At 41.2% G+C, this 27,864-nt stretch overlaps 1 protein-coding gene across 2 annotated transcripts in view; it reads right to left on the bottom strand.

The window, feature by feature from the left end:
* The window catches only part of EGFLAM (EGF like, fibronectin type III and laminin G domains), a 75,087-nt gene that overhangs the window by 15,338 nt on the left and 31,885 nt on the right, over nt 1–27,864 (bottom strand). For both annotated transcript variants that reach the window (XM_082782833.1, XM_082782834.1), the window contains exons 7-15: nt 25,875–26,041; nt 17,517–17,632; nt 16,943–17,279; nt 14,282–14,382; nt 11,698–11,798; nt 10,453–10,597; nt 7,674–7,863; nt 3,878–4,003; nt 2,883–3,126 (exon numbers count right to left, since the gene is read on the bottom strand). In XM_082782833.1, the coding sequence (XP_082638959.1) occupies nt 2,883–3,126; nt 3,878–4,003; nt 7,674–7,863; nt 10,453–10,597; nt 11,698–11,798; nt 14,282–14,382; nt 16,943–17,279; nt 17,517–17,632; nt 25,875–26,041 (1,527 nt within the window). The remainder of the gene's footprint in view (nt 1–2,882; nt 3,127–3,877; nt 4,004–7,673; nt 7,864–10,452; nt 10,598–11,697; nt 11,799–14,281; nt 14,383–16,942; nt 17,280–17,516; nt 17,633–25,874; nt 26,042–27,864) is intronic.

The following is a 27,864-nucleotide window of genomic DNA, read 5'->3' as shown; positions in this document are numbered from 1 at the left end:
CTGCTGCACACACCGTGCTTCTTCCAGCCTAGCTCACCTAAGGCAAAAAGCAACCTTCATCAAGGTCAGCTTGCCTGCTGCTACTGTTCATGTACTGAAATGAGCTTACTTCATCCTTAATTACAAAGCCATTATGGCTGCTTTCCAATTATATTCTAATATTTAACAGCCTAGTTGTATGAAAAATAGTCAGGATGACCAGGGCTGTACCTCCACTTAGGCCAAAAGTTTCGGTGTGAAGCATTATGACCAAGATCAAGGCAGACTTTTATGTGGCGATTTCCTAAACAGGCAAGACAAACAGGGAATCTACTTAACTTCTTTAAGCACTGACAGAGCTGATGACAGGGTGCAGGTTGCCCACATTATCCAAAAAAAGGACATGAACTGGAGACAGGGCTATGTGCAAAGAGGTGCAAAGTCCGTGAGGAAGTGAGTGGGTCCAGCAGCTGAGATTTGGTTAATTAAACCAGGAAAAATAGTAACCTGATGTGTGTCAGCCAGGGCAAGTTCACTACAACATTCATAGTATTCGGGCCAAAAATGTTACTGCCTTGCCTGAAGCTTGAATGCATGCTTTGGGAGCAGGTTGGGAGGGAGAGAGGTGGCAGCCAGTTGGAGGGAGTGATGCTGTGTAAAGGACATAATCAATTCCATTCAAGAGGAACCAGGATCCATGGGTTTTGTTTTACATATATAGGCTCAAAAGGATTGCACTGTGTGTCAGCAGTGTGCCTCCTCAATATTACCTTGCTAAAAAAGACCAAAGCAATGGAGCCACTGTAAAATACAATGGTGCACAGGCAACTACAAGCTCGGCATTTCCTCATCTCAGTGCTTGGCCTTGAAATCTGCATAGTATTCACCAAACACATGTACATTTAAGTTTAACAACATTTCTGGGGTGTGGAGCAATCCTGACAACCCTCAAACCTATGCTTGTAACTCTTGCTGCATTTTAAAAGCTCCATACATCGTGTCTGAACTTTAATCCAAGGTGTTCTGCAGCGCTAGAGTATTCTTCAGGGACCAAAAAAAAAGTCTACTTTATGGTTGCCAGTAATAGGAATTAGACAGATGTAATCAGGAAGAGATTGAAGGCTGTTGTAAGAAGAGCCATTTTGGGTTGGAGCAAAGGTCTCTGACATAAGCTATTTCTGATGGTTTTCAGCCAGAGGAAAGAACAGGGCAAGTTTGGAGTGATACTTCCATTGATGTATCCTCCCAGCTTCTGGCAACTTGTCATTTAGCAATTTCCTGAGTCAGAGGCTGCATCCGTACAAATGTGTTTGATCTCTCTCAATGGATCTTTCTTCAAATTTGTCTATTATTTTTTATAAACCTATTTATAGTTCTGGCATATGTAACGTACTGTGACAATTAATTTCCACAACTTATTTACGTGCTGTCTGGGAGGAAAAAAAAAGAAGTCTCATTTTTGTTTATATCATTTGTTTTACAGTTTTACTGAGCTCCTTCTGATTTTCACTTAATGAAAAATTGCAGAATAATCATTCCTTATTCTTCTCCATGTAATTCACAATTTATAAATCTTAATCATACTTCCACCAAACTGTTTTCCAAGCTGAAGGGTCCTACTGTGCTTGTGGAATCTGCTTCTCTCCCTTCTCTGGATATCAATGCTATTTTTTTTTTTTTTTAATTTTGCTTATTTCTTACAAAATGAGGTGACCAGAACTGCAGGAAGTTTTCAAGACTCTGGATCATGGATTTTTGTAGCGGCATTTTTCTTTATTCCATTCCTAAGAATTCTCTGCACTGTACTTGCAGTTTTGTATTTGTCTCCAAGCAGCTAGGAGTTGCTTGTACAGGGCACCATGATAACTCCAGGATCTTTATCTGACAATACAGCATCACCACAGCTGTGTATTTTTAGGTTTGTACATTATTTTGCATTTGTTCTCTTGAGATTTCATCTCTCAGTTTATAATCTTAATGGGCTTGTTTGCATGAGTCCTCATTCAGTGGAAAATCAAGATATTTCTCCCAATCACAGTATAGCCAAAATTCCTGATGTCCACATGAAACATATGGTATGCAAGATTTGCAGGCAGTGTACACATTTTTCATGAGCTTTACATAGATTATTTCTATATATTACATCAGCCTGGTCAAATTGGCAGCCTCTTGGACTAAACCCAAGGTACTGAATGCCTCTGTTCAAATCATTGCCTTTTCTGCAGAGCACAGGGAACAATTGTCCAGGGACTAGGCACTCACATACACAGACAGAGAAAAGCTCATCTTGAGGCATCTCTTTGCTCCTGTCCTAGGATTTCATTCTAGGTCAGGATGAATCATTCCCAGGAGATCTGTCTTTGGGAGTCTGGATGACTCATTTAAACCAGGTATTTATCTTTAAGACTGCTAAAGCTAGGCAAATTGGATATTACCCTTAGATCATCTGAAAAACAGCACTATGAGGAAAGAGGGGACATGGAGAGTCTTGTGACATGTCCAGTCCAGCACCTACTGCCCAGAACTGAAGAACAGGGAGGATGATGCTCACAAAAGTGCCCTTGTACAATCCTATGGCTAGAAAGTGCATGTGTATAAAATAGTTATGGATCCCTTATCAGCTGTGGGAAAATGTCACAGAGTAATACCATGCAGAAATAAAAACATCTGCAGTAAGATGGTGCCATGACAAGGTAACACTGACGACAATGCTTTGACACAAACTGTTGGAGGAAGAAGATCCTGTCGCCTTGTGTTTCTGTGCCTTCTTACAAGAAACAGGCACTAGAGAGATAGATGGGCTCCCATATATCATTATAGGACATTCCTCTTTCCAGCTTACTCCTTTCCTGGATGTGCACTCTGGCATCCTTGGAAGACAAATATGAGAAATGATGTTTTACCTGATGACAGCCGTTCCTGAACCACAGTCGAATCTGAATTCCACGTAACCAGCCACCATGTTGATTGAGAGGAAGTCCTTGCTGTCTGTGTCGTAGCTATACAAAAGGACACCAGTCTCTAAATCTGGATGAAACGTCATCTCAAACTCCATGAATGAAAGGTAATTCTGTGGTTCCAAGGGCCAGGGTGTGCTAGCAAATGATCTTAAGGATTCGTTGAACTGAGGTATGGCCAAGGTGAGTGCTGGAAATCCAGAATACACAAGCAGGTCACTTGAAGCTCAAAGGTAAGGGAGCAACTAACCTACCAACCAATGTCAATTCCCTCGCTTTTGTACTTTAAGGTAACACTAAGGAAAACAACCAAGGAATTTCATCATTTAAATTAGAAATATTTTTAATTGTAACCTACATCATTTATCTCCTTAATCCCTCTTTTTTCCAAGGTTGTCCATGTATTAAAAAACTTTCTCGTTTTCTGTAACCACTACTCTGGAGTGATTTGCTGCAGTGTTTTTCAAGGTAGCAAGCATGCTACAGTGGGTTGTGTCATGAAAAGCAATGTTCATGGTGTGTATTTGACAATTTCTTTGTATCTCTACAATTTCAACATGAAATTGATAATTTACCCTTTATACTTTAAAATAAACTGCTGACACTTGTTTAGAGGAAAAGTTTTAGTTTATTTTTTTTTAATGTTGAAGTGCAGCTGTGGAGTATGTTAGTGTTACTTCTGAAAAGCGAGTTTCGGAAGCTTAATTATAATTAACCGAAATAAGAAATAAGTTTGAGAATCACTGATTGTATAGGAGCTGGATGTAGCCCCAAACTGATTGGTGAGATAGGGTTTCACCATGTGATTTCAATAAGGTGAAATAAGTACTTGTCTTCTGTCAGTATAATAGCATAAGACCTTCTTGGATGCCACTATTTGGAACACACACCGAAAGCTAAAAAGCATAAAAAGAAATATAAGGAATCCAGCACTCTCTTACCTTCTTCACAATGGTGACCTTTAAACCCAAGAGGGCAAAGGCAAATGTACGAATCTGCTTTGCTTGCAGTGCAGGTACCACTGTTGATGCAGGATGCCTCGTCACAGATTCCGCTGCTGCACTCACCTAAACACAGTGCCACAACGTTGATTTATTAGAGGACTTTGTCAAAGAAGATGGATTTGGCTTTTGATCATTGCAAGTAACCAATGAAATTTGCTTTCCTAGCTAGGTTCTTTCCCCGCATGTCAGACCATGCACAGTTCAGACAAAGGAGGTTGCTTTTAAGCACTGGCTTTGTACCAGACAAGGAAAAAACATTTAAAATAGGAGAAATTAGCCCTCACTAACAAACCATGACAGTCATATCTTCCAAACATTATTTTTCTTCTTCCCTCATTCCTATCTTTATTTTCTCTTAAACATAAATTGAAAACTCTCTGGATTGTTTAGATGTGCTGTGGCTTGTTTTATTTCAGTTACCGTAAGTGCTTCTTTATTCGCTGTAAATTCCTGCCTTGGTAGGCTTGGGAGGTGTTAATCAGCAGCAGCTAATCTTATTAACTAAAATGAGGTTGTGAGCCCTCCTCTCTGCACTACAAGGAATCCATATCATCAGCATATGAGCTTCTTAATAAGTATTCCTACTGTTTTGGCACATCACCTGAAATAACAAATAAATGATTTATTCTTGCTGGAGTTACACTGGAATTGTCATAGAATTAATAGCTTACTTATTTTCTTCTGAAAACCACTGTCTATAAAGTTAGATTTGTCACTGGTCATGTGTACATCTGATAAAGTACTAGTTGATTTTTTCTCCTTTATTTTAGATAGTTTCTGCTTACATATTTCCCCCCTTTTTGATAGTTATGAACTGATCTTAAATGTTAAGAAAGCCTACATAATACACTCATGGTGCACAAGTGTATGTACGTCATTTGGAAGGGCAAAGTGCTTATGACAAACTATGAACTGCACATTTATTTTGAGACTGAACTATCACCTACAGGATAACACAGGTGTGCTAAGGAAATGCTGACAATAAACACCGGGGAATAGTATTGATATCTGAACTCACTCAGGAAAATCTTACAAAATATCTGTAAGTAGGATATATATCCTTTCTGCTTTGTTTAGTGTAAATACAGTACTCTGATTTTAAAGATAATTTCCAGACCAGGGCTGTACAAAACTTCAGTAAGGTACTAGTATCAATACAGCATCAGCGTTCCTATCCTATATTCAGGAAGGAAAGCACAGTGAAGGATCTCCTGTTAGTGGCTGAGGCACTGGCTCATCCTCATCACTGTCACCCAAGGTGGAAAATCACCTTTCCCTACTGACTTGCAGAGGCAGGGATAACCCCCAGGGCACCTGGTGTGGCTCATTGCCCAAACAGACCTGTCTCGTATCACTCAGGTACATGTACAAATCCCCTGCCAGACCTGTGTCTTACTGCAGAGAGAAGGTCTGAGTGTGGCACACACAACAAAGCTCCAGGGCTCACACAAGGGGCATAACCAAAGCACACCAGTCCTCTGGAAGGGAACTGATTCTCCTTCAGCATGGAATTACCCCTTCAAATGGCTGCCCTGTATCCAGCCACAGGATCATGGGTGCTCACAATGCTCAATTAGCCATCATTTCCTCTTCTGAACTGCAACAGTGAAATTGGGCAGGAGGGGAATGGGCATCTCCTCACTGTTTTTTACCTAACTGTACTCCAGTGGAATTTAAAAGACAGTTTCTATAGGATTTAAATAAAATCTTTCATATACAAGTCCTATTTCCAAGCTTATACAAAAGAAAGAACATTTTAAAACAATAATCTGCACCTTTCCTCAAGCTCCTCTCCAGCCCTACTGAAATCCCCCATGGCTACGAATACTTATCATGATGTCAACATTAACAAGCAGCACCAGCTCAGTTTTTCAGATGGTGAAATCAAGCTAAGGCATGTGGGTGAACTAGAGAAGCATCAAATCTGAGATGTGAACAAAAAACTCAGATGTGATGCTTGTCTTTAGAGCAACTGCTGTAATAACAATGCTGGTAGTATTTTCAAAAGGACCAAAGTTAAACTAAATCTTTAAGGACTAGAAAAGGACAAAGATGATAAGAACAGCCGGACAAGCTGGACAGCTTGAGCTGTAGCTCCCTGGTGTGCAAGGACAGGTTGTTCTCTTGACATTATATGCTGGGAGGCTTCTTCTGAACAGGGACAGTATGGACCCCTCTCCTCCCCACCCATAGTCCTGTGGTCCACGTACCACAGCACCCCTGATTTATACACTGTACCACTGGAAAAGAAATAAAAGACTGGCTAGCAAAAAACATCCCTAAGCCCTAGCAGAGTTCATTTATAATTTATTTATTTCAAGTTTAGCATACCACATGTTGTTTGCAAATCTCTGCTGGTGCAGTATCATATAAAGTGTGTGCAGCCACATAAGGACAGCAAGGCTCTACTGCTCATTTTCGAGTCACACATGGCAGAGCCCAGCACTTATTTTCAGTGATGCTGATTGTTAATGCAGTAGTATGTGAAGCATTCATGGATGGGAATGAAGCCAGCTGTATCCCAAGAGGCAATAGAGATTAGGGCTCGGAGAACTTTAGCAAGGCTTTTATCTATCTATATATAAATTCCATAGATTCTCACTCTATCGTGAAATTACCCTCTGCCTCCAAAGTCTTATTCTTTTCAGCATCTATTTCTTGGGCTGCTCTGTTCCCCTCCTTGTATGCCATAGAGGTTTGGTCATGCTATCTAGAGAATATAGAGCAATTGTTAGGAAGTTTCTCATTAATCACTTCCTTCTTGGAATGACAAATGCAAAGCTATAGAGGAGAAAAAAAGATGACTTTGTGGCTGAGGCATGGCACGGACAGTTCAGCAATATGGGATCTATTTCCTGCATTTAACACTCACTTTCTGACTTGGGGTTTACCCTTCCCTTTAAACTGTTTAGACTGGGAGGTCATTAAAGAAGGGATTTTGTTGCCCTATCTTTTTTCTGAGTGCCCGTTACATGAAGCAGAGATTAATAAATACATATAGAAGACAGGCTCAGTTAATTAACTCACCTTTTCATCTGTGAAGGGGGATAATGTTATAATGCGACCCCACAAAGATGTTGAAATGATGGATTCCTTTTTTTTTTTTTTTTTTTTAAACATACTGTGATTCTGGAAATGGAAGCAATGGATGGTTGACAGGCCTATGGATGGTCAATACATGGTCAACTGGCCTGAAGGCCTTTTTGCCTCAGCAGTAATGGGGTTTCACGGGAAAAGCCCTTTTAATGGCCACAGCACTGCTCTGAAAGATTTGCTTTGGACAAGTGCAATGATGCCTGTAGGCAAAACACATTTCGTTGTGTTCATAGTGTTTTACAAAAAGACAGCATGCATACTATTGACTTCTGGTGATGACTGTGTCAGTCAGGAGCACAGAGAGGTAGCCTGGCAGAAACACTGGTGCAGACATAATTATATCAGCAACACTGAGTTTCCTGTTTGCTCATGGGAGCTGGTTTTACAATTGTGTTTGACAACTGTATCCACAAGGGTTTTTGGTATACCACATTGACATTTACATGCACAGTGCTATAAAACCTTCCTACTACAGACATAGCTGCAGCAACGCACAAAGACACAGAGATGTATTACCCCAAAAGTCAAGACCACACCTTCCCCCTCTCAAACACGGACCATTGCTCAATTTTTTCTACTAAGCAAAAAATTGGTTTAGCACTGCTTAAAGTGCTAAACCCCACACCATTACACTTACCCACATCAGCACCACTGAGAGCTTTCCCTAATGGCCAGGGTCTCATATCAATCATCTTCCCATTGATCCTGAGCGACTGAACACAGCCCTGAATTCCTCGGTTGGTGCCTGTGGCTTTGACCAGCCAGTACACGCTGGGGGCACCACCAACATAGAAGGGAGTCCGGAAGGTAATTTTACTGTATTGGCCCTAAAGGGAAAACAGAGCACAGCATGATGTAGAACAGACATAACAAAGGATAACTAATTAAGCCACACTGTGCATAATCAATTATTTCTCCATGAAGACTTGTCCCAGGGGATATGAAGGCTGCTTATTGGTAATTCCTTTCCATTGCTCATTCCTCCACTCTGTCTATCATCTTAAATGTTACTTTTTGCACCAGCATCCATCATGATAACATGAGCTATTTAATGCAACATAAAAAAAGCTTAAAAATCACTGTCTTCTAAGGACACATTGTTGGTGTCTGTTTTTTTGCTGCAATTTCTTCTTTTGCTTTTGCCAAAATTGTTGTCTTCTCAACTCAGCCCTGGGGGACACAAACCAATGTAGTACTGCCGTTTGGACAAAACTCAGCAAATGCCAAGTGTTGAAAAATAATTAAATTACAAAAAAGAACAGTAAAAAACAAAACAAGAAAAAAAATGATACAGCTGCAACTTCAGTGGGATTCTGCACACTTTGACAGCACAAAATTTACTCCTTTTTAAAAAAAAAAATATTTATTTATTTATTTTTATTTGACCTTAATCTGACTATGGAAACCTACACACACTAGTTTACTATTACTACTGCAGTGCACAAGAAGGAACAAGAAAACTAAACAGAACTTTTTTGATAATTGAATCAAACTTCTTCCTGATGTGGGCAACTGAGTCATAATTCCTTTCATAAATTGATCAAAATATGTCTTTCACCTCCTACTCAAAGGCTGTTTCAAAACCTCAGTGCCCTTTAGAAGAAAACATTTACAATTCTTGCTTTTATTCATAGCCTTTTTTTTTTTTTTTTTAAGCTAATGTGCCTTTCAATAATCATGATCGTTAGGCCAAACTCCTTCTGGATTTTTCACTGCTGCCCTGCCTCCATGATATTTATAACAATAAATCCCCATAAATAACAATAAAGCCCCATAGGCTCTATTTGGCCAGACTAAGTGAGCCAAGGTTATTGAGTCTGTGGGTGTTCACAGCACAGTGCATTGCAGAAATATATCAGAGAGATCCAGATTTCAGGAGGGTGAAATAATTCAGGTGGGGCTTGTGGCTAGAGAGAGTTTAGACATCTACATGATTTCATGGTGGACACATCCCAGGGCACACAGCCCTCCAGCCTGCCTCCAGCTGACTGCCATCTCCAATTGCCTTTGATGTTCCTGCCCGCCTTCATCAGTCAAGTTCCTCTTCTTGTTTAGGAACTCTCTAACCCCTTCAAGTTAAAATGAACCAGGTCAGAAAAGACTATCATTTGCTGATATTAATCCAGGTCATTTTAACTAAGAAGTTCTGGTGGAGAGCAACACCTGGAGCAGTTAACTATTTTTCTGGTGTAACTGCACCTAGAGAAGTGTGTGTTCACTGTAAGAATCCTCTTGGACCATAATCCACCTTCTTGCACCTCTTCTTGATCAACTTTTTGATCAAACCTATTTTGGGTATGGATGATCACAGCTCTGTATGATCCTTATGCAGTCTCACAAAAACAGCATTAGTCTCTACTGGACAGATCTCCTGTTCCTCTGGGAATCACATTTGCCTTCTGCATGGCCTCACAGCACTGGTAACACATAGTGACACGTGACAGACATTAAAATCCTTCTCCTCTGTCATTGCCAGCTGATGAGCACTCAAAGCGCAGCAGAAGTTCTTGCCATTAGGCTCCAAGCATAGAGCATTTAAGCTGACAGGCTTCACCCTCTTCCTATTACTCAAGTCCTCAAGATTATTTTTTTTTTTCTGTTTCAGAGCCTGCACATGAAAGTGTAAATTAATAAGGTGTTTGAAGCCACTTTTTTCAAGTCCAGGGATGGCATGCTAATAGTGGTTATCAAAGAGAGGAGGAAAGGCATCCAAACCAATTTGTAATTGTCATTTTTTTTTGTTTTGTTTTTTTGGTTTTTTTTTTTTTTTTTTTTTTTCAGTGCCTTAATTTCACTTCTGTTCTCTGGTTTGGTAACAGATGAGCAAGTCAAAACATCTTCCTCTATTATATTTTGGTCTTGAATGAAATTGTTGATGTTACCAACAGTCAGGACAAAATGTCTATCTCCATTACCATGCTTAAATCTATGTACATGGTATACATTTAATTACACTTTTTTATACAAATCTTGTGTGGCCATATGTATATTGTACATAAATATATACACATAAACACATATGGCTAGTCTTTTCTGTCTGAGGGAGGGGAGAAGCTGAGACTTGTAAAAGAAAGCAATCAGATTCAGCAGCTGTAAAACCTGGCAAACTTCTCACAGCAGCTTGTCTGTGAGACCAGCACAGTGCAGCAGGAGGGTGCAGAGCAAGGAGGGAGCATGACGGGAACCTGAATGGCATTCAGGATTGGGATTTTTATCTCTGTGAATTCTAGATTATGTATGTAGAAAAGTAATCTGTATGTTGATTCTGGTTCACTGAATGTCCCAATGCTGAAAATTAAAAGTGAATCTTTTAAATCTGATCAGACTTCTACAGACAAGGAAAAAAAAAAAAAAAAAAAAAAACTCATCTCAATATTGAGAGCCCCAGGTTGACCTGCAAGTGCAGGATTACCTACCTGAGATTTTCCTGTGACCGGAGCATCATTGTCCATCCTGAGCCAGCCATTCAACCCGTCTCTGAACAGTGTGACACTATGCCAGTTCCCCAGCTTTATTTTGTTTTCACTTGTTATAACTGCAGCTCCAGTGCCACAGTTAAACCTGGCAGCAGGAGACAGAGAGGGCAGGGTCACAATTTTTCATTAACCAAATACTGAATGTTTTTAGACTCTGAATATTCCCTTCACTCCTGGGAAACTCTCTTTTTCACAATGCATATTAACAAGCAACAGGCAAATTAGAAAGCAGGTCTAAGTACGATCTATTACATGTTTCCAATTTTATTATTCCCCTTTCTGTCATGGAGAAAGTTTTGCATCCTCTGGCCATATCACATGCATTGCAAAGCTTGCCCACAGCTAAAATTGTTTCAAGATGCAGGGTATTACAATACAAGTTCCTGCTATCACAGTAATTTCTCTTGGGAATTTCTCTAGCTCCCTAGTGAAAGGCAGAGCTGTATTAAAAACTCTGGGATTCTGTACGAAACTCATGTATTTCAGTGCTGATTGACAAGGAGAACTCCTGGAGAGTCTCTGTGGATCTGGCCATGCACAAAACGTGCCATTTTCTCTAATTGCTGTTCAGTGCAGGAGGTGAACAGAAACAGAGCCAGGGCACGTCCCCACTCTGGTTTTCCCCACTTTCTAAGGACTCAGCTTCCCAAATAAGGAGAGCCTTGAGATACTCCCTCACACACTTAGTATCCACAGCAATGCAGGAACCCCCTCCATTGTCACAAAAAAAAAAATCTACAACTCCCATCTAAACAAAGGGTATGGGATGAAGCTCCAGGCCCCTTGGTGGCATGGAGTCCTTTATTTTGCTACATGATTTGCTCCTTTTGCTGTGAAGCAAAAACACTGACTATGCACAGCTTGACACAGCATAAGCTCAACAAGTACAGTGGCTCACTGGCATATGTGGTGACATAGCAATGAGTCCCAGACCAATACCCCAAACTGATCATTTTGCCTTTACACCAAGGTCTGAGTAAAATGAGTTCAAAAGGTCACTTGTCAGCACACTGAGGATGAGAGAAGAAACTATCGCAGAACTGTCCCATGAAGCAATACTATCCATTCTGAGCACTACACTGTGCAAAAGTCATAGACATGACAGATATTCATGACCAAAGGCAGCCCCTTTTCTTTAAATCAGATTTAGCATGGAGGTGAGCCTATTAGAAATCAATGTTTTACCTGAACTGGATGCTCCGTCGGATGATTGCCAGTGACATAAAATCACCACGGCCATGTTCATTTTCTCCACAGTATAGCAGCAAACCATCTTCTGATTCAGCCTGCAATGATGATGTAAGCATGAAAAAACAAAGTCTAAGCCTCACAGTGACAGATAAACACAAGTAGCACTGGAGGACTGTTCTCCAGAAAGGGTACAAGATCTTTCAGATGAAGTTTTAAGCTTCAAACAAAATCAGAAACTGGTTGATCCATTATGAATTCTGCATTTGAAGAGCATAAAAAATATTGTCATTATGCTTAAATGGTTTACAAACATCTGTTTACAGTATGATACCATCAGATCTAGCAACAAGCTTGAAAGAATAAAACTTAGACATGGAAAGCTGTGCACTGGAAAAGGCTCTGGGGGTGCTGGTCAATTCTCACCTGAACATGAGCCAGCAGTGTGCCCAGGTGGCCAAGAAGGCCAAAGGCATCCTGGCTTGTATCAGGAACAGTGCAGCTAGCAGGACCAGCGAGGTGACCGTCCCCCTGTACTCAGCTCTGGTGAGGCCACCCCTTGAGAATGGTGTTCAGTTTTGGGCTCCTCACTACAGGAAGGACATTGTGGCCCTGATGGTGTCCAGAGAAGGGCTATGAAGCTGGTGAAGGGCCTTGAGCACAAGTGCTGTGAGGGACGGATGAGGGAACTGGGGTTGTTTAGTCTGGAGAAAAGGAAATCCTTATTGCTTTCTACAGCTACCTGAAAGGAAGGTGTGGGTAACTTGGGAGTCAGCCTCTTCTCACAAATAACTAGCAATGGGACTAGAGGGAATGGTATCAAGTTGCACGAGAGGAAGTTTAGGTTGGAAATGAGGAGACATTTCTTTCCAGAAAGGGCATTGGAATGGGTTGCTCAGGGAGGTGGTGGAGTCACCATCCCTGGGGATGTTTAAGGAAAGGTTGGACATGGTGCTTAGTGACATGGTTTAGTGGGTGATATTGGTGGCTAGGGGGTGATTGGACCAAATGATCTTAAAGGTCTTTTCCAACCTTAATGATTCTATGATTTAATGCCTAATGTGAAAACTGTGAGCACAAAGTCTAGCAAGGACACCCTAGCAAGCCTGCTAAGCATAGACACATTAGACTTGCTGCACATGAATACACACACCCTATTTCACATGTTCAATGAGCCTCACACTTTTCAAGCTGAACAACCTGTGCAGGCAAAATTTCTGCATATGAGCATAACAGCAGACACAGTGGCTTTTCACAGCCATCCTACAGTTTGAGCTGACTAATTGCATGAAGAGCGTTGGATCACCACATGAGGCAACAGATCGCTTACTACTCTAGTGAAATGCTCATATCTAGGCTGTGATGCTGGCCAGTCTGCCTTGCATGGGAGCAGGGGTGCAGCTGAGAGCTCACCTACAGGACGTGCTGGCCCACCTTCCCTACAAGCAGCCCTAATCAGCTCTGTCCTAATACACAGACACCAAACAAGCCCGTGTGGGGTATGCCCTATTGTAGTGGGTTTACATGGCAAGGTTTTGATAGTGGGAGGCTGCAGGGGTGGCCTCTGTGAGAAGAATCCAGAGGCTGCCCCATGCTGGATAAGGACCAGTTTCAGCTGGCTCCAAAATGACCCGCTGCTGCCCAGAGCAGAGCCAAGCCAATAAGTGATATTATTTGCATCTCTTTGAGAACATACTTAATGCTCTCTGCCCCAAGCAGAAGAGGGGCAGAGAGCGACCGTGAAGGAGTGGCGGAGATGAAGTGTCAGGGACTGACTGCAGCCCCCATTCCCCCTGCTCTGTTCAGGGGGATGTGGGGGAAGAGGGTAGATGGGGGGAAGGTGTTTTTAGTTTCATTTCTTTGTTTCTCGCTTCTCTAGCATGTTAGTCATAGGTAATAAATTTTTCTAATCTCCCTATGCTGAGTCTGTTTTGCCCATGATGATAATTGGTGAGTGATCTCTCTGTCCTTATCTCAACCCTCCAGACCCCACCATCATATTTTCTCCCCCTTTCCCTTAGAGGAGGGGGAGTGAGAGACTGGTTGTGGTGGAGTTCAGCTGCCCAGCTGGGTAAAGCCACCACACCTACCACATCAGACCTATAGCTCAGGTAGCCCAGCATCTTGCAGGTGTCCCAAACTTCAGAGGTGGGAAATAATGCCTACTTATATACTGCAGCTTAGGAAAGGAACTCTGGACAGAAGGCTTTTTTTTTTTTTTTTTTTGGCTCAGTACAACAAAATCACCCAGATGGACTTTGGCCTGTAGCTCATTCACATGGCTACAGACCTGTCAATGTTCATTGCCACTACTCTGTAATGCCTGATATCGCTAGTCTCAAGGACTCTCTCATGCACTAACAACTAATAATGGGCACAAACATTTTAGCTCAGATTACCAAATTAATTTGCATTCATTGGATGTGAAGCCAGATCTTTAGAGATGAAGTTTACATATAGACTCATCACAATTACATTATAAGTTATAGTGAAGCTAAGTTACCATTCCAGTGTCAGTAAAATCAGAATAAGACAATAAAATTTGGAGCTCTTAACTGAGCTTGAAATTGCTTAAACTTACCCTGAATTCAAGGGTAATTTGAAATGTCTGATAGGAGTTTTTCAGTGGTTCGAATGTGATGTATGAGTAGCCATAGAACTGAGGATACTGGATAATAATATCTGAAAAGCAAAGACAGAAATGTGGTTTAGCAGTTTTCTCCCATATAAAAATCGATATACGCATTTAGCACTAAATAACATCAGGTGAAAATGCAAGGCAGAGTTTCTCCAGAGACGGCCATTAGTCAGTAGCAGTCAACAATCAGTTAACCTATTGCCTTGTCCTCCCACCACCTTTCACAACTAACTCCTTTATTCCCAAGGATCTGGTGAACTTGGAAAGAAACAGGATACTAAGGGCCAAATACTGCTCAACAATTTAATCACTGGTTTCAGTGGAACTATCTCCAGATTTTCATCTCTGTTACAGAAGACAGGATCTGTCTACTTTACTACTATATTTATCTCCTTTTAAGGATTCACTTATTACAGAGACAACAAAGTAATTTTCTGTTATGCAGGATTGCAAAAACATATGTGGGAAATGTGCACTGGGCCAGGCTCCACGCCTCATTAGTCACTGCTGCTCCATAGCTGCTGTGTCCAGCATCGGGAGAATCCTTGGGTGGCTCTGAGGAGCCCAGCAGCTCTCATTTAGCTCAGAGCAAACAGTCCAGAGAGGGGTGGGGAAAAGAGAGTCCCTGCAGGCATCTCTCCATCCTTGGATGTAGCAGTGCCCCTTCATATTGCTTGTCAGCTGGCATCATCGATCCTCAGCCTTTGCTGTCGTATGTTACAACACCATCCCAGCTCCAGCACAGTAGAAAAACAACATAGAGAGAGGTCTAACTGCTACCTTTGTAGCACATTTTCCTAACAAACACAGACAACAGACATGACCTTTCTCTTTGCTGTTTGAATATTCAGTGGATTTTACTTGCATATTTGGATCTGGATATAGTTTCACCTTTTTTATTTGTTTGTTTGTTTGTTATTAAGCCAAAGTATGTTTGAGACTGAGGTGGAGAGAATTGGTGCTATAAACCTGAATGCAACCATAAGCAGACAGGATTAACTCATGCCCTGATCACAAACAGCACAGACTGGACCAGGGAGCCATGCAGCTATTGATTGTAAAGAAAAGTCTGTTTTCATTCAGATTTATATATTATTTAACAATACTGTCTGCTGAGGAGAAATAGGGTACAAGACAGTATTGGTACGTGATGCTACTGCTTACCAAGGAATAAAAAACTCCCTTGTGAAAAATGGTGGTTTTGGACTCACATTAACAAACCAGTTCTACAGGCTGTATACAGTTATGTCAGTTCAAATACATCCTTGACTTTTCATACTTGATCAAGGCCAAAAATCACATCTGCAGCTGCTCCATGTGGCTGAGTCACAACAGATTGTTTTCAGAATGAACTCTCTCTACTCCAGCACTGGGAGAAGAAGCTCAAATAACTCCCATGCCTGTACCTCTGATGCACATCAGGAATGTTCAGAACAAGCCTGCAGAAGAAATGCATGTGCCTGGTGGTCTTCTTTAGATGGTGGGATGACACTACCAGCAGTAACAGGACAGATCCTCAGCACTACTTGCATTCATCACTGACAATAACACACAAGTCATGCCACCATCCCAATATAAGGGGTATAATTTCTCTATCATTCTCCTCATTTACTTTTTTTTGCTAGTTACTACCATTGATTGAAACCTTCTGTTGTGACTTTCAGCACCTGCTATCAAGAGTTTGACACTTGATGGGGAAGTGATGCCTGGGATGCTGAGTGCCTGAGAAAGTAAGCCCACCACTTTGAAGGGCCATGACGGGTCATCTCAGGCACCTCATGTAGCTGTCCCTTTAGGGCTGAGCAGATCTAGGAAGCATAGAAAAGGTCAGTGCCTTTTCCTTCCCCGGCTCCTGCACAGCCACACCTCTCATTTTCCACAAGCTCTAATATTCATTTGACCCCTTGGTCACCAAAGCATCAGGAAAAAAAAAAAAAAAAAGAAACCACAAAGATCTGTTTCAGGCAAGCTAAGTGAGCTGACCAGGCTCATTAGGTGATTAGCACTGATGTCAGACCTGGCAAAAATGAGAGATGAGGTCTCAGCAGCAGTCCAAGAGGGCTGAATGCCGGGGAAGACATGTATGGACCTTGCCAAGCCTGGGTGCCTACCACCATGCCTGGCTGCTTCTCCCTTCCTCTTCTCCCATATGGGGGAAGGAGGATTAACCTCCCCCTGCACAGCTACATGGGGTCTGCATTAATCTTTCCCCATTTTATTAGAGTAACTTCTTCAAACTTACTTGAGGAAAGAAAAATGAGGGGATTGGTCTGAACTGGGACATGGAATCTGCTGTTTTACTTAGGGATCTATTAAATTCAGCCGGCTATCCCAAAAATGTACTTTTGTTGTTTTACCTCACAGCTGCTCCTTTCCTCAGACAAACAGAAGCCAGCAGGAGAGCAGAAATCCACCTCCAGCTGGTCTGCACCAGCCTGGACCACAGCCTGGGCCACAGCCAGGTCCTCCTGAATTCTGTTGTCACTGCACGGAGGCCACAGACATTTGGTCAGCTAACCCAAGAGGGACACTTTATCTGGAAGCCAGTAAGAAAGCACAACCCCACACACTGTCAGACAAGGAGCTTGGCATTCAGAAACCTACCTTCTGTGCATGTCTCTCCTCCTTTTCCCAAGTTGCAGTGGCAGCGCGAACCTCCCCGGTCATAGTCGTTGACACAAAAGCTGTCTGCAGAGCAGATGGTCTCATCGCAGGAGAGATCAAAGAGGCGCAGTGCAGAAGACACGCCACCCCTTCTTGTGGCCCTGGCTGTAGTCGCCTTTGCTGTGGTAGAAGGTCGTGTGGTGGTGGGAGTGGAAGTGGTGGGCTCAGAAGTGGTTGTAAGGAGCCGCGACAGGAGCCTGGAACTAGACCCTGGTGTGACCTTGGTTTCAACCAGAAATTTTCTGTTGCCTCCTTTGATAGCAGGGAGAGGTCTGAGCTGAAGGGAAAGAAACAAACACAAATTCAGTAAAACTTATGTTTCTACATGGAAATGAACTGAATGCTTTCCATGCCATGGATCAGAAGTAACACTGAAGAAAAAGAAGCAACTCACTGAAGAAAAAGAAGCAACCACATTATAATATCTGAGCATATAATATCTGTCTGACAAGACCAGACACTTTAAAAGACTAAAAAGAAAACAAAAATGTCAAACTGGAGTCTTGAAATTTACCTCTTCTATGTAAATGTCATAGTCTGAGTCATCAACATCAAATCCTTCATCATCACCAGTGACTGTCTCGGTGATATACCGATGCCCATAGCTTCCACTTCCTAATTCCTCGGAGCCTGAAAAGACACAACTAATATACTCAGTTCATACGTTTTTTCTCTTTACATACAGCAACTCAAATCTCACCTCCCCCTGGCTCAGCACACTAAAGTCAGAAGTGGTGTTAATATTCATTCTGTACAGGCGATGCATATTTCAACCAGAAGATGGGACATGTTGCACATGTGATACATGCACAACAAACCAAAAGAAGACCTCCATTTAGTCACTTGTGTTTCTTTAAGAAAGTGGGAAAAACTCAGTTCTCCCACTGCAAACTGACTTTTATCTACATTCCTCCAGGAGAAAGGCTCTGAATGTTTTTCAGCATTAACCACACTTTAATAACTGTATTGTTTTTAGACCAAACCTTTCCCTTTTATAAATACACAGTCCGCTGTTCACGCTGCTGCCAACCAAATAACTGGAACAGCACAGAGGTACAGCTAGCTGGGGTTTTTCTGGCACCCTCTGCTTGATCTGCTTACACTGGCTCCAAAGCTTCTGAAATTAATACTCTAAGTGTATTTTTAGATTGTATTTCAAAATGCAATGTAGCACCTGGAAAACAAGAAAGGTGCACAAACACCACTTGCTTTTTGTGTGCACAATCTGCCTCTCCCTGGAGTGCTGAGCAGCTCTGAAGGACTTCATGCTAGGAAGTGCCATTTAAAAATGTAATATGATCGATGCAGAAAATATCTGTGTTCTTCTGCACTTTACACAACAGATCTGTTTAAACATTGCTTTTTAGCTAGTAAAATTTACATGAAGTCATGAGGAAATATAATAAGGGTAACTGCATCACTACCATTCCTTGACATTTCAGTAAGGTTAACAGTATAAAACATATAGTAACCAGTGAAACAATGGACTTCATATGCTTTTTCCATAAAATATGCTGCAGTCACTTAAAAACAGCACAGGTAATTCCTGCTTTACAGAGCCTCTGTATGGGCTGACCACATGTACTTGCTTATTTTAGCAGCCGTAAGCTGCCCAAGTTTTCCTGTGAGTTATCAGGTCCTTCCCACCACTACAGGCTGAGTCACAAAGTCCAGCTGGGCCAGGGCTGTCTGCAGGAAGGAGACTTGACAGCCCAAAAACGCGAGCAAACCACTTGGTGGTAGTGAGAGCTCCACTACCACCTCTGAACAACCTGATGGAGCCAGCAGAAGATAACGAGGCTCAGCAGACTTTTTGGACAGTTATGTAATCAAGCATATGCGCACCAGATACGAGTGCGTGCCCTGGCTGGCTCATTGGCCACCTACCATACGCTCCTGCAGAGCTACTCAGCAGTGGGGTTCACATGCTACATCAGCACAAAAAAAATGCAGAGCCAAACAAGCAGAGGTAATGAGGCACACACATTTCCAAGCAAAGCAGCATGCTAGACCAGGAAAATAATATGTATAAGCTTCTGCACTCTAACATGTATCCCTAATCATCTGTAAATAATACAATTTAACTGTAAATTAAGTAGAAGTACACAGCATAGAGTCCTACTAATGGAGCTAAGCAGAGAATTCATAGCATTACAACTGGTGATGAGGTGAGGCCAATTGGACAAACTACAAACAGATTATTTTTGCTAGTGACTGTGAATGCACAGGCAAAGAACAACTTGAAGAAACTGGCTGCAGATTTACAAACTCAACCCAGTCCTGCAATCAATATGGAAAGAAACACGTATTAGCAAAACAGGAGCACACTTCATATTCCCAGTATTCATTTGAAAAGTCACTAAGATTAATTAGCACCACCAGAAAAATTTACTCCAGGTAGTCAAGTTGGTCACTTCTCCTCCATCTATCACTGCATTAGAATCTCTTTCTCTGGCAAATGCAATTTTATATGACATTCATTTCTAGAAAAGAATTTCAATGTGCCCAAATAGAAACCTTATAAATGACACTTGTAGTTTACTGGAAAGTATATTAATGAAGCAGAGCCCAGCACAAACTCAGCTCTTAGCAGATGCAGCAATTTTCAGCTCATTGGAATACTCTTTAAGTCGGACCTGTAATATTACTTCTTGCTCTTCTAAGTAGAGTGCACATATTGCATGTCTGAAAGTATTTCAGAACTAATTCAGTTCTAATGGATGAAACTGTAATTTACTTAAGAGCAACAAAAGTCATAAAACTAAGCTGAGAAAAAAAAAATAAAAAAAAAAATAAAAAATTGCACATTACTGATCAATCATTTGTCAAGGAAAACAGTCCAATCTGTATTCAGGCTGTGATACATAAACTCAATTTTCTAATTTAAAGGCACAAGCTACAAAGTAAACATCTGTTATAGCCCAAATTTTGCCACATTTTTTTCTCTTCTCAAGCAAACTTTCTATTGGGTTAATGGATTTAGATTCAGAAAGGATGGTACAGATGAAGTAATGCAGACAATGGAGTATCTGTATATTCACATGTACAAAAATATTTGTTCTTACTTTTGCATTCAGATATGCAGACCAGCTTACATGTATAATACACAATCTTAATGCCATGCTGTTTTGCTCAAGTGTAACTCTCCTGTCTTGAGTGAAATTATCACTGAACTACATCAATAGCCACCAACACTCAATGAGACCTGGTAACTTAGGAGACATGGGCAGTTCCCCAAGCAGAAGTTGTGCCTCTTTCACCTGGTAAACCAAGATGTACCGCGCTTTTCCAAAGGAAGACCTTTGGAACAGCATGTACCCACAATTTTGAGATAGACAGTAATTTCTTTTACTCTATTGAACTTGCAAAATATTCACATTCTTGAGAGAGCTAAGAAGGTACAGCTTATTGTGTCTTGACAGAAAAGACACAATAAGAAAAGCCATTCTTCAAAGACCTTCAGAATTTAAGTTTGGCATTACCAGGAAAAGTATAGCATAAGAAGGTGCCGTAATATTCACAGATCTCTAACATGGCCTAAAATCCCCCTACTTGTTCTCCCAGCTCCATCTAAGTTTCAGCCAGCACATGCTACATTACTCTACCTGCCAACATGCAAGCAGTTTTTGTAATGTAATTGCACTTGGGAGCAAGGAAGGCAAAGAGTGTTACTCCTACCTATACATACAGATCAGTAGACACAAAAACAATGAGACTATCAAACAACCCACTGTCTTCTCAATGGCTTTGGTCTGCCTTGCATTTGGTGTTGGCTCATTGGATATGACATGATACCCACATGCAAGGTTGCAACAAAACTACCAAACAAACAAAAAGCAGAGAAGCCAGCAGCACTTGATGTAGACAAACCTCCTTGCCAGCCCACTTCTTGAGAGCACTGCATAGCTTTTTTGGAGAGCTCACCTGATAATGGGTGGCAAATAAACAAAAATAAAGCAAAGTGGTATGCTGCAAATGCTGAAACAACTCCAGAGATTATGTGTGACATATTTTATTAAATCAGTGTTTCGGTGTAAAAGAAGATGAAGTCTGTTTTAGACTCTCTACCTGGTCTTATAATCTTGTTTTATAATTAATTGAAAAACTTGTGGGGGGTCCTGAAATGAAGACATCTTCTTTCCAAATAATTAGGGATTAAGCTATACCAAAGATATCTTTTTCAAAACAAAGAGAAAGCCATACAAACTTCTGTTTTGCCAATTAGGTGGCCACCGACATTCCAATCCAGAGACATACTGATTAGGAGACGCATAAGAGGGTAGAAGATAGACCAAAGCAAGCAGATTGAATGTAGTGTTAACAGACTGATCACCCTCACACACAAGGCCTAACAGGTTTAAATACATCAGGGCATTTTTATCTGAATTTTGTTCATGCCAGTGACTCAGAGTGAAGCACTACATATCTCTTGGCCTGTCTCTTGCTTTTTGTTCCTGTTTGTATAACGGAAACATTAAATACAAATGCAGCCTTTGTAAAGCCTTCAGAGATCTGTGGGAAACAGTTCTGAAGAAAACCTTCTCTATCTACTATCTTCAGGACACATCACCATCACTTAAATCAAGGTTTGGGCCTGAGGGACTGCTCTTTTCCTGTGCCTGAGCCTCAGCAGACACGTCCAAGCAGTGTACAGAATATTTAAGCACCTGTGCCAATGCCTTTTTCAGCATGAGCCAGAGCATATGGATGCCCCCATTTGTAAAAAGCCAGACAGTGATGGCCAGGCCCAGAGGAAGGGATGTACCTGAATTAAGCATCCACTTCTGTCATGTTAGCTGCAGAGACAAGCAGGAGGGTATTTTTAACAGAAGACACTTCCTCTGTGGGTCTGGCAAAGCTCAAGGCTGGTGACCTTCCAGGCACAGTGCAAAGCCCATCTGTTTCCCCAGGAGATGAAGGGTATTAAAGTGATGCAGGTGAGGACACTTTGTTTGATTCTTTGGGACAGTTCGTTACTTTTGTTATTACTAAACTTGATATGTGAAAACTTTTGTTTTCAGGTAAAGTGCTTATGACACTTTGAAAGATTTGATATAGAAAAAAAAGAAAACAACAACAACAACAAAAAAAACCCACAACCGTGTTAGTGAAATTACTATAACCTGTGTCTGTAATTAAGAAAAGCAACAACAGCTTGGTTTATTACATCATTTCCTTCTATTAAAAAAAATGAAAACAAACCACAAATAAATGAGAACCTTTGGGGAAACTTGCCCTCTCTTTCCTCTGTGGAAATGGATCAATGTAACGTAAACCAAGCATGCATTTTTTTTTTACTAGGTAAGGGTGTAAAGTCTGATAATCAAGGCCACATGTTGTACTTGCAAGGATCTTGGGAGGTCTGTCACATTAGGTGATAGTCAACAACCCGTCAGAGGAACATTTTAGCAAGCACAGCCAACAATTTCCTATGCTGACCTGAAACAATGCAGTCAGAATTACTACAAATCCAGCCATCTTTGAAACCAAAGTAAGAGAATAACATAATGAGATAAGCCCCAGCAGGAAGAATGCCTGGGTATCATGGACCCAGTGTCTGCAGGACTCACCGCTGTCACAGCCTGTCTGGAAAAGCTGCGAGGGACTGCACCATGCAACACAAATTCTGAAGGTGCATTGCATTTGAGGTAATGCTGGGAATTTTCAGTTAAAATAAGCATCAGAAGATTACTTATTATTTTAAACAAGCAAAACATCCAGGACACACAAAGGTATCGCAACAAAATTTTAAAATCCAAGCACACTAGACACCTGCTCCCCAGCACTGTATAGACAAAGTGTAGTACAAAGGACCCAGATGTTGTAAGGACTTCTGACAGCTCCCTAAGATATTTCAGGTATTTCTGAGGAATACCCAGACAGTCAGAAAATAGCACCAAATATGTGTGGCATGTTCCACTGCTTACATGGGAAGAGGAGCCACAGTAATAATGAGGGTAGTAATTCCTACAACAGGCACCCTGAAGAGGGAAGATGCTCCAATTTCAGACATGCTGACGCCGGTCTGACACCTTTCCAACCACAGTAGGTGAGTAAGAGCTATCTGCTGGCACTTTGAGAGATTCAGCCATCTGCTGTCATCTGAGATCCATTATGGTACATGAGGCATCCCCAGAGGACTGCAGGTGTCTGGGAGAGGTTTAGGAGGTACATGCCTTGTGTTGTGACAGCCAAAAAACAGCCAGTATAATCCAGAGGATCTCAAATACACCAAATGTCATTATCTGAGCAACACAACTGAATGATTAGATAGGCCAAAGAAGACAGCAATTGCCCTTCTGGCTACTAGATGGGGAAAGATATTTTAGTACCTGAAGAAAATATGAACTAGGAGTCAGTTTTACCTGATTATTCTTGAACCGAACGTGCATTTTTCTGTCAAATTAAACTTTTCAGCTGTATAAATCACATTAGGTTTTTGTTTGTTTGTTTTGAGGGAAAAATAAATGACCAGTCTATGCACTGCTTTAGTCAAGAACATTTTTTCAGAGCAAAAGTTTAGCTTTCCTACTAATATATAATGTACTCCTGTGTCTGGTTAACATCAAACCACTTTCTTATACAGACGTCACATACTAAAGCCAAATGAGAGCTTTATAATTTATACTTCCTGAAAGCTGCAGAACTTATTTCTAAGGGCATGCATGCTTTGCCACCTTTGAACACTACTTCTTGCTCTGCAAAAAGAAGGCTGTTGTGAAGAGAGTTACCCAGAAAAAGTTAAAACCAGCTTTCAGGCATGCTGGCTGTTTTGAAGCCTATTTGTAAAGTCTGTCCTGAAAACCAACACTAGACTGGGAAAGCAACCAGATTTGCATTCTCTAAAGGGCCCAGGATTTGCTGAAGTAGTTCTGAATTTAAGTGGCCAGGTGTAGGGCTGGATGCAGGTGTAGGCAGGCCCTCAAGTATCCAGTTGCAGGGCTGGGTGCAGCGCCTCAGGGACACGCAGCATCCCTGGGATGTGGGAGCTCTGTCTGTTCATGAAGGTCTTCTCCAAGCACTGCCAGCTCTGTGGTGCACGCAACCAACCTTTTGGTCACTGATTCATCCATGCACCTACCACAGACCAGCAAACAGTTTCTGAGCCTGTTCACGGAGCTGTGCAACTACAGCATGGTAGTTCTTCAGATCTGATCCAGACACACGAGTCAAGCTCATGCCCAGTAGGAACCTCTCCAGAAATCAGCATTTATATACAGTAGGTGTGAGTCTGACTCTAAGCCCTGCTGACAAAAATCCTTGGCTTAAAGCCATCTTGACTGGTTTCTGCAGAACGGGCAGTTTCCAATTTTCAAACTTGCAAAGTGCCTTTCCAAGAGCACTACAGTAATAAGTGCAGTACAATGACTATTCCACGCTTATTAGCTTTATCTTTTCTGACCAAAGAATGCAGACACTCACATCCAGATGTAAACAGGATACTAAAGAGCACATAAGTGTGCTTAAGGTGGAGGGAGCTGAACCTTGAGGATCTGAAACCAAGAAATCCCACAACACACTGCACCTTCATCATTTTTATAAACATTTGCTTCAGAAGTTAAACTTAGAGTTCAGCTGCCACAATAAACTTCATGCAAATCATTCAAGGGATTCAAAACATGGCAGAGGGGAAAAGCAAATGAAAGCTGACTTAAAGGGTCAATGAAGACAAGGGATTTCAATATAGGGAGGCAATCTAGATATAAATTGTGGTTAAATTGATCATTAAAGATGCAGTCCACATTTTTGCAGTATGCAAATTGTTCTTGCTGAGTTCACAATCCCACCTGAATATCAGCTGCTCATTTTCTACTGGTTACTTAAAAATGATTTGCAACTGGGTGTACAGGTGAGAAAAGAAAAAAGCCAGTCTTGTAGCTCCTTTTTAGAGTTCATCAATGTGATAAAACTATACCCTGGCATTTTCTTGCCTGGTGTTCTATCCCCTGTAAATACCTTCAAAACTGGGGCTTACAGTACTGAAGCCATAAAAAGCTGTAGCTGCTATAAAAAAAAAAAAAAAAAAAAAAAAAAAAAAAAAAGTTTAGTGCTTTAAGGATATAATCCTGTTAGTCCACATTACCTAACATCTTCATAGCCTCCTGTATGGACTCTGCTTTGCCATACTGGTCCTGGATGTGCTCTGTGTCAGTTTGGTTAGGATGCCCACACACACAGCTACAGCTCAAGGGGAGATGATGAGCAACAGTATCTACAAATCAGCCCACAGAGATACAATCCCTGGCAAAGGATTATACCCTAAGAAGGCCATCAGGAATGTGCACGGGACCTACTCCTTGCTGCAATGTGCATGGCCTGCATGGCTGCACAAATGTAAGTGCAAATTTTGAATGCACTTCCACTTAATATTTTCCTACATGGCTTCTGATAAAAAAGGGATGGTTACCTGTTATATCATTATTTTCATGGTTATTCTTAGCAGTATAACAGCCTAACTACTCAGAAAACACAATAGATTTACTTTGGTCAGAGTTGTTTAAATTACACATGTACTATATATAGTTCAAAGAACAGAATAAAAAAGATGAACAATAGACTTGTTTTACTCGTTTCTCCCCGTGGTATTCACTTGTAAGTTCTGCATGAAGACGGCACAAAAGTCAGTAAGCAGAGATCCAAAAATATCTAGCAGTGACCTCCAGAACAGAGAAACAGCATGAAAACTTTACAAATCTTTGCTTGCAGCTCAATATTCACAGGATGCTGCAAGCGCTGTGGACAGGAACAACACCAGGTGTTGGACCAGGGGTGCATGTACACCCTTGACTTGGAGAAGCAATCTTTCCCCAGCTGTCCACTACAGGCTTCCCCCAATATAGAGCTATAATTAGAAAATGATGTCTTTACTCACTGAATGTTCGGACAACATCACTTGGTGCACTGGAGGGGCTGGATCCATAGGAGTTTGCTGCTCGGACGGCAAACTGATACTTGGTATTTGGGAGAAGTCCCTTGAGAACCATGGACTCCATCTGGATCTGCTCTCTTATTACAGTCCAATTGCTGTCAAGGTCTGGCCTTCAGGATTAAAATAGAAAATAAATAAATGAATAAAATAAAATAAAAATAAAAATAATAATAAAAAAAAAAAAAAGAAAGACCATAAATAATTAAGGCTAGCTGTAGAAATTCATTGCCTTTAAACTTTCCAGGGAAATACACCGAATATATGAGGTATAAGCTTGCTAAATCTTGACTGAAATCCTTCGTTCTTAAGGGGCCAGACTGTGCAACCACAAAAGCCTGTGAGATGGAAACACTGCACTACATGGTGATACAAAAACAATGTTCTGATTTTGCTTATAAAGCCAAGAACATGTTTTAGAGGACAGTTTGAAAATCAAGTTCTGTTTGTCTGTTTTTATGGATTTGGGGTTCACAGTTTTCGCGTGGTGTTACATCACCACCAGTTCCCCATCTCCTCTTTGGCTGTGTAATGCAATACTTTGAAATAGAGGGAAAGATTCTGATTTATTCCTAAAAGCTTGTGCTCTAATACCACTGAGTCCCTTCAAACATACACAAGCGCACTAACAGGATGGGAATCTAGCATTTGATTTCCCAGGCACTTAGGTTAATGTACCCACACTGGAAAATCTGGATCTAGACCCTTCTCCCCAGAAATGAGAAAAATACTGAATAATAATGCAGATAAACTAATTAATTAAATAATTAATCCCATAGCCTTTGGGCTATGCCTACTTATATGTTGATCCATACTGGAAGCCAGCTGCCGATAAATGCCACTACCATTCAGCTGACATCAGTACAACCATTCACATGGCAGTTTCATCTCAACACCAACATAAGAAAACTAGAAATGCTTAAGTTCAGCTGCAGAGGAATATGTGAAAGGGAAAGGCTACTTCAAATACTTTGAGAGAGCATCCTGATGCTTTCACACCATTTCTGCTCTCACTAGAAGTGGTCTCATCAAGGAGGAATATGGAATGAGAAGGTAAATGAATGTAAACAAAATCAAAAGGTAAACATTAAATCCAGGCCACCCAAAATATTCGAATTGAAGCTTATGATAGTAAAAAAAGGGATATAAATGACCTTTCAGAGAAAATTATTCCAGTGTCCTTTTCTAAGATAGGCTTGTGGTATTTATTACAGGAAATAACCTCAAAATGCTCCCTGATGCTACTGATGTTTACATAGGACTAGCTGCAAATGACTTCAACAGTCTTCCAACAAAAATTATAGCACAGGGCAGGCATTTTGTATTTGTTTATTTGCAGCTGGAAGGAAACGCCAAAGTTAATGTATGTTTTCTTTCATCAGTCAATACAGGATTTATTGATCACCGAGGTTTCATTTCTTTGTGCCAGCACAGCAAATGCACTGACAAAGCTGTATCTCCCAGCTGCCTGGCTTCTACGCAATGGCACACAGGATGCGAATATTGTATTGTCTCACTAAAAATAAAATCAGACAAAAGAACAAGATGCAATGACAGCTAAACAGACCATCTTCAGTCACCTTCTATCACCGTTTCCTGGTAGACAGGAGGGCATTTATTTTGTCTGCTTTTTCATTGTTCCCCTCCCAACTTTTTGATGCCCAAAAAAGTAAAATTTTAAGTGTTTTCCAAATGAAAGCTGTTAACTTTGCTTCCATCCACATGCTTGCTTAGCACCATGTTCTCAGTTTTCCTACACACATCTTTTTTTTGTCTCTAATTACAATCCAAAGAATTCCTACTCATTCAAAATGGCCTTACAGTGGCTTTGCTACAGAGCGTGTCAGCATTAATGCCCAACATTGAGGGACCCAAAGGAGGCATTACTCCCTGCAGAGATTTAGGAGAAAGCATCGCGACTCCACAAACCACAGGC

The sequence above is a fragment of the Aythya marila genome (assembly GCF_965140915.1).
Source record: "Aythya marila genome assembly, chromosome: Z".
Taxonomy (NCBI): Eukaryota; Metazoa; Chordata; class Aves; order Anseriformes; family Anatidae; genus Aythya; species Aythya marila.
This window is presented reverse-complemented; position numbering and strand designations above follow the sequence as displayed.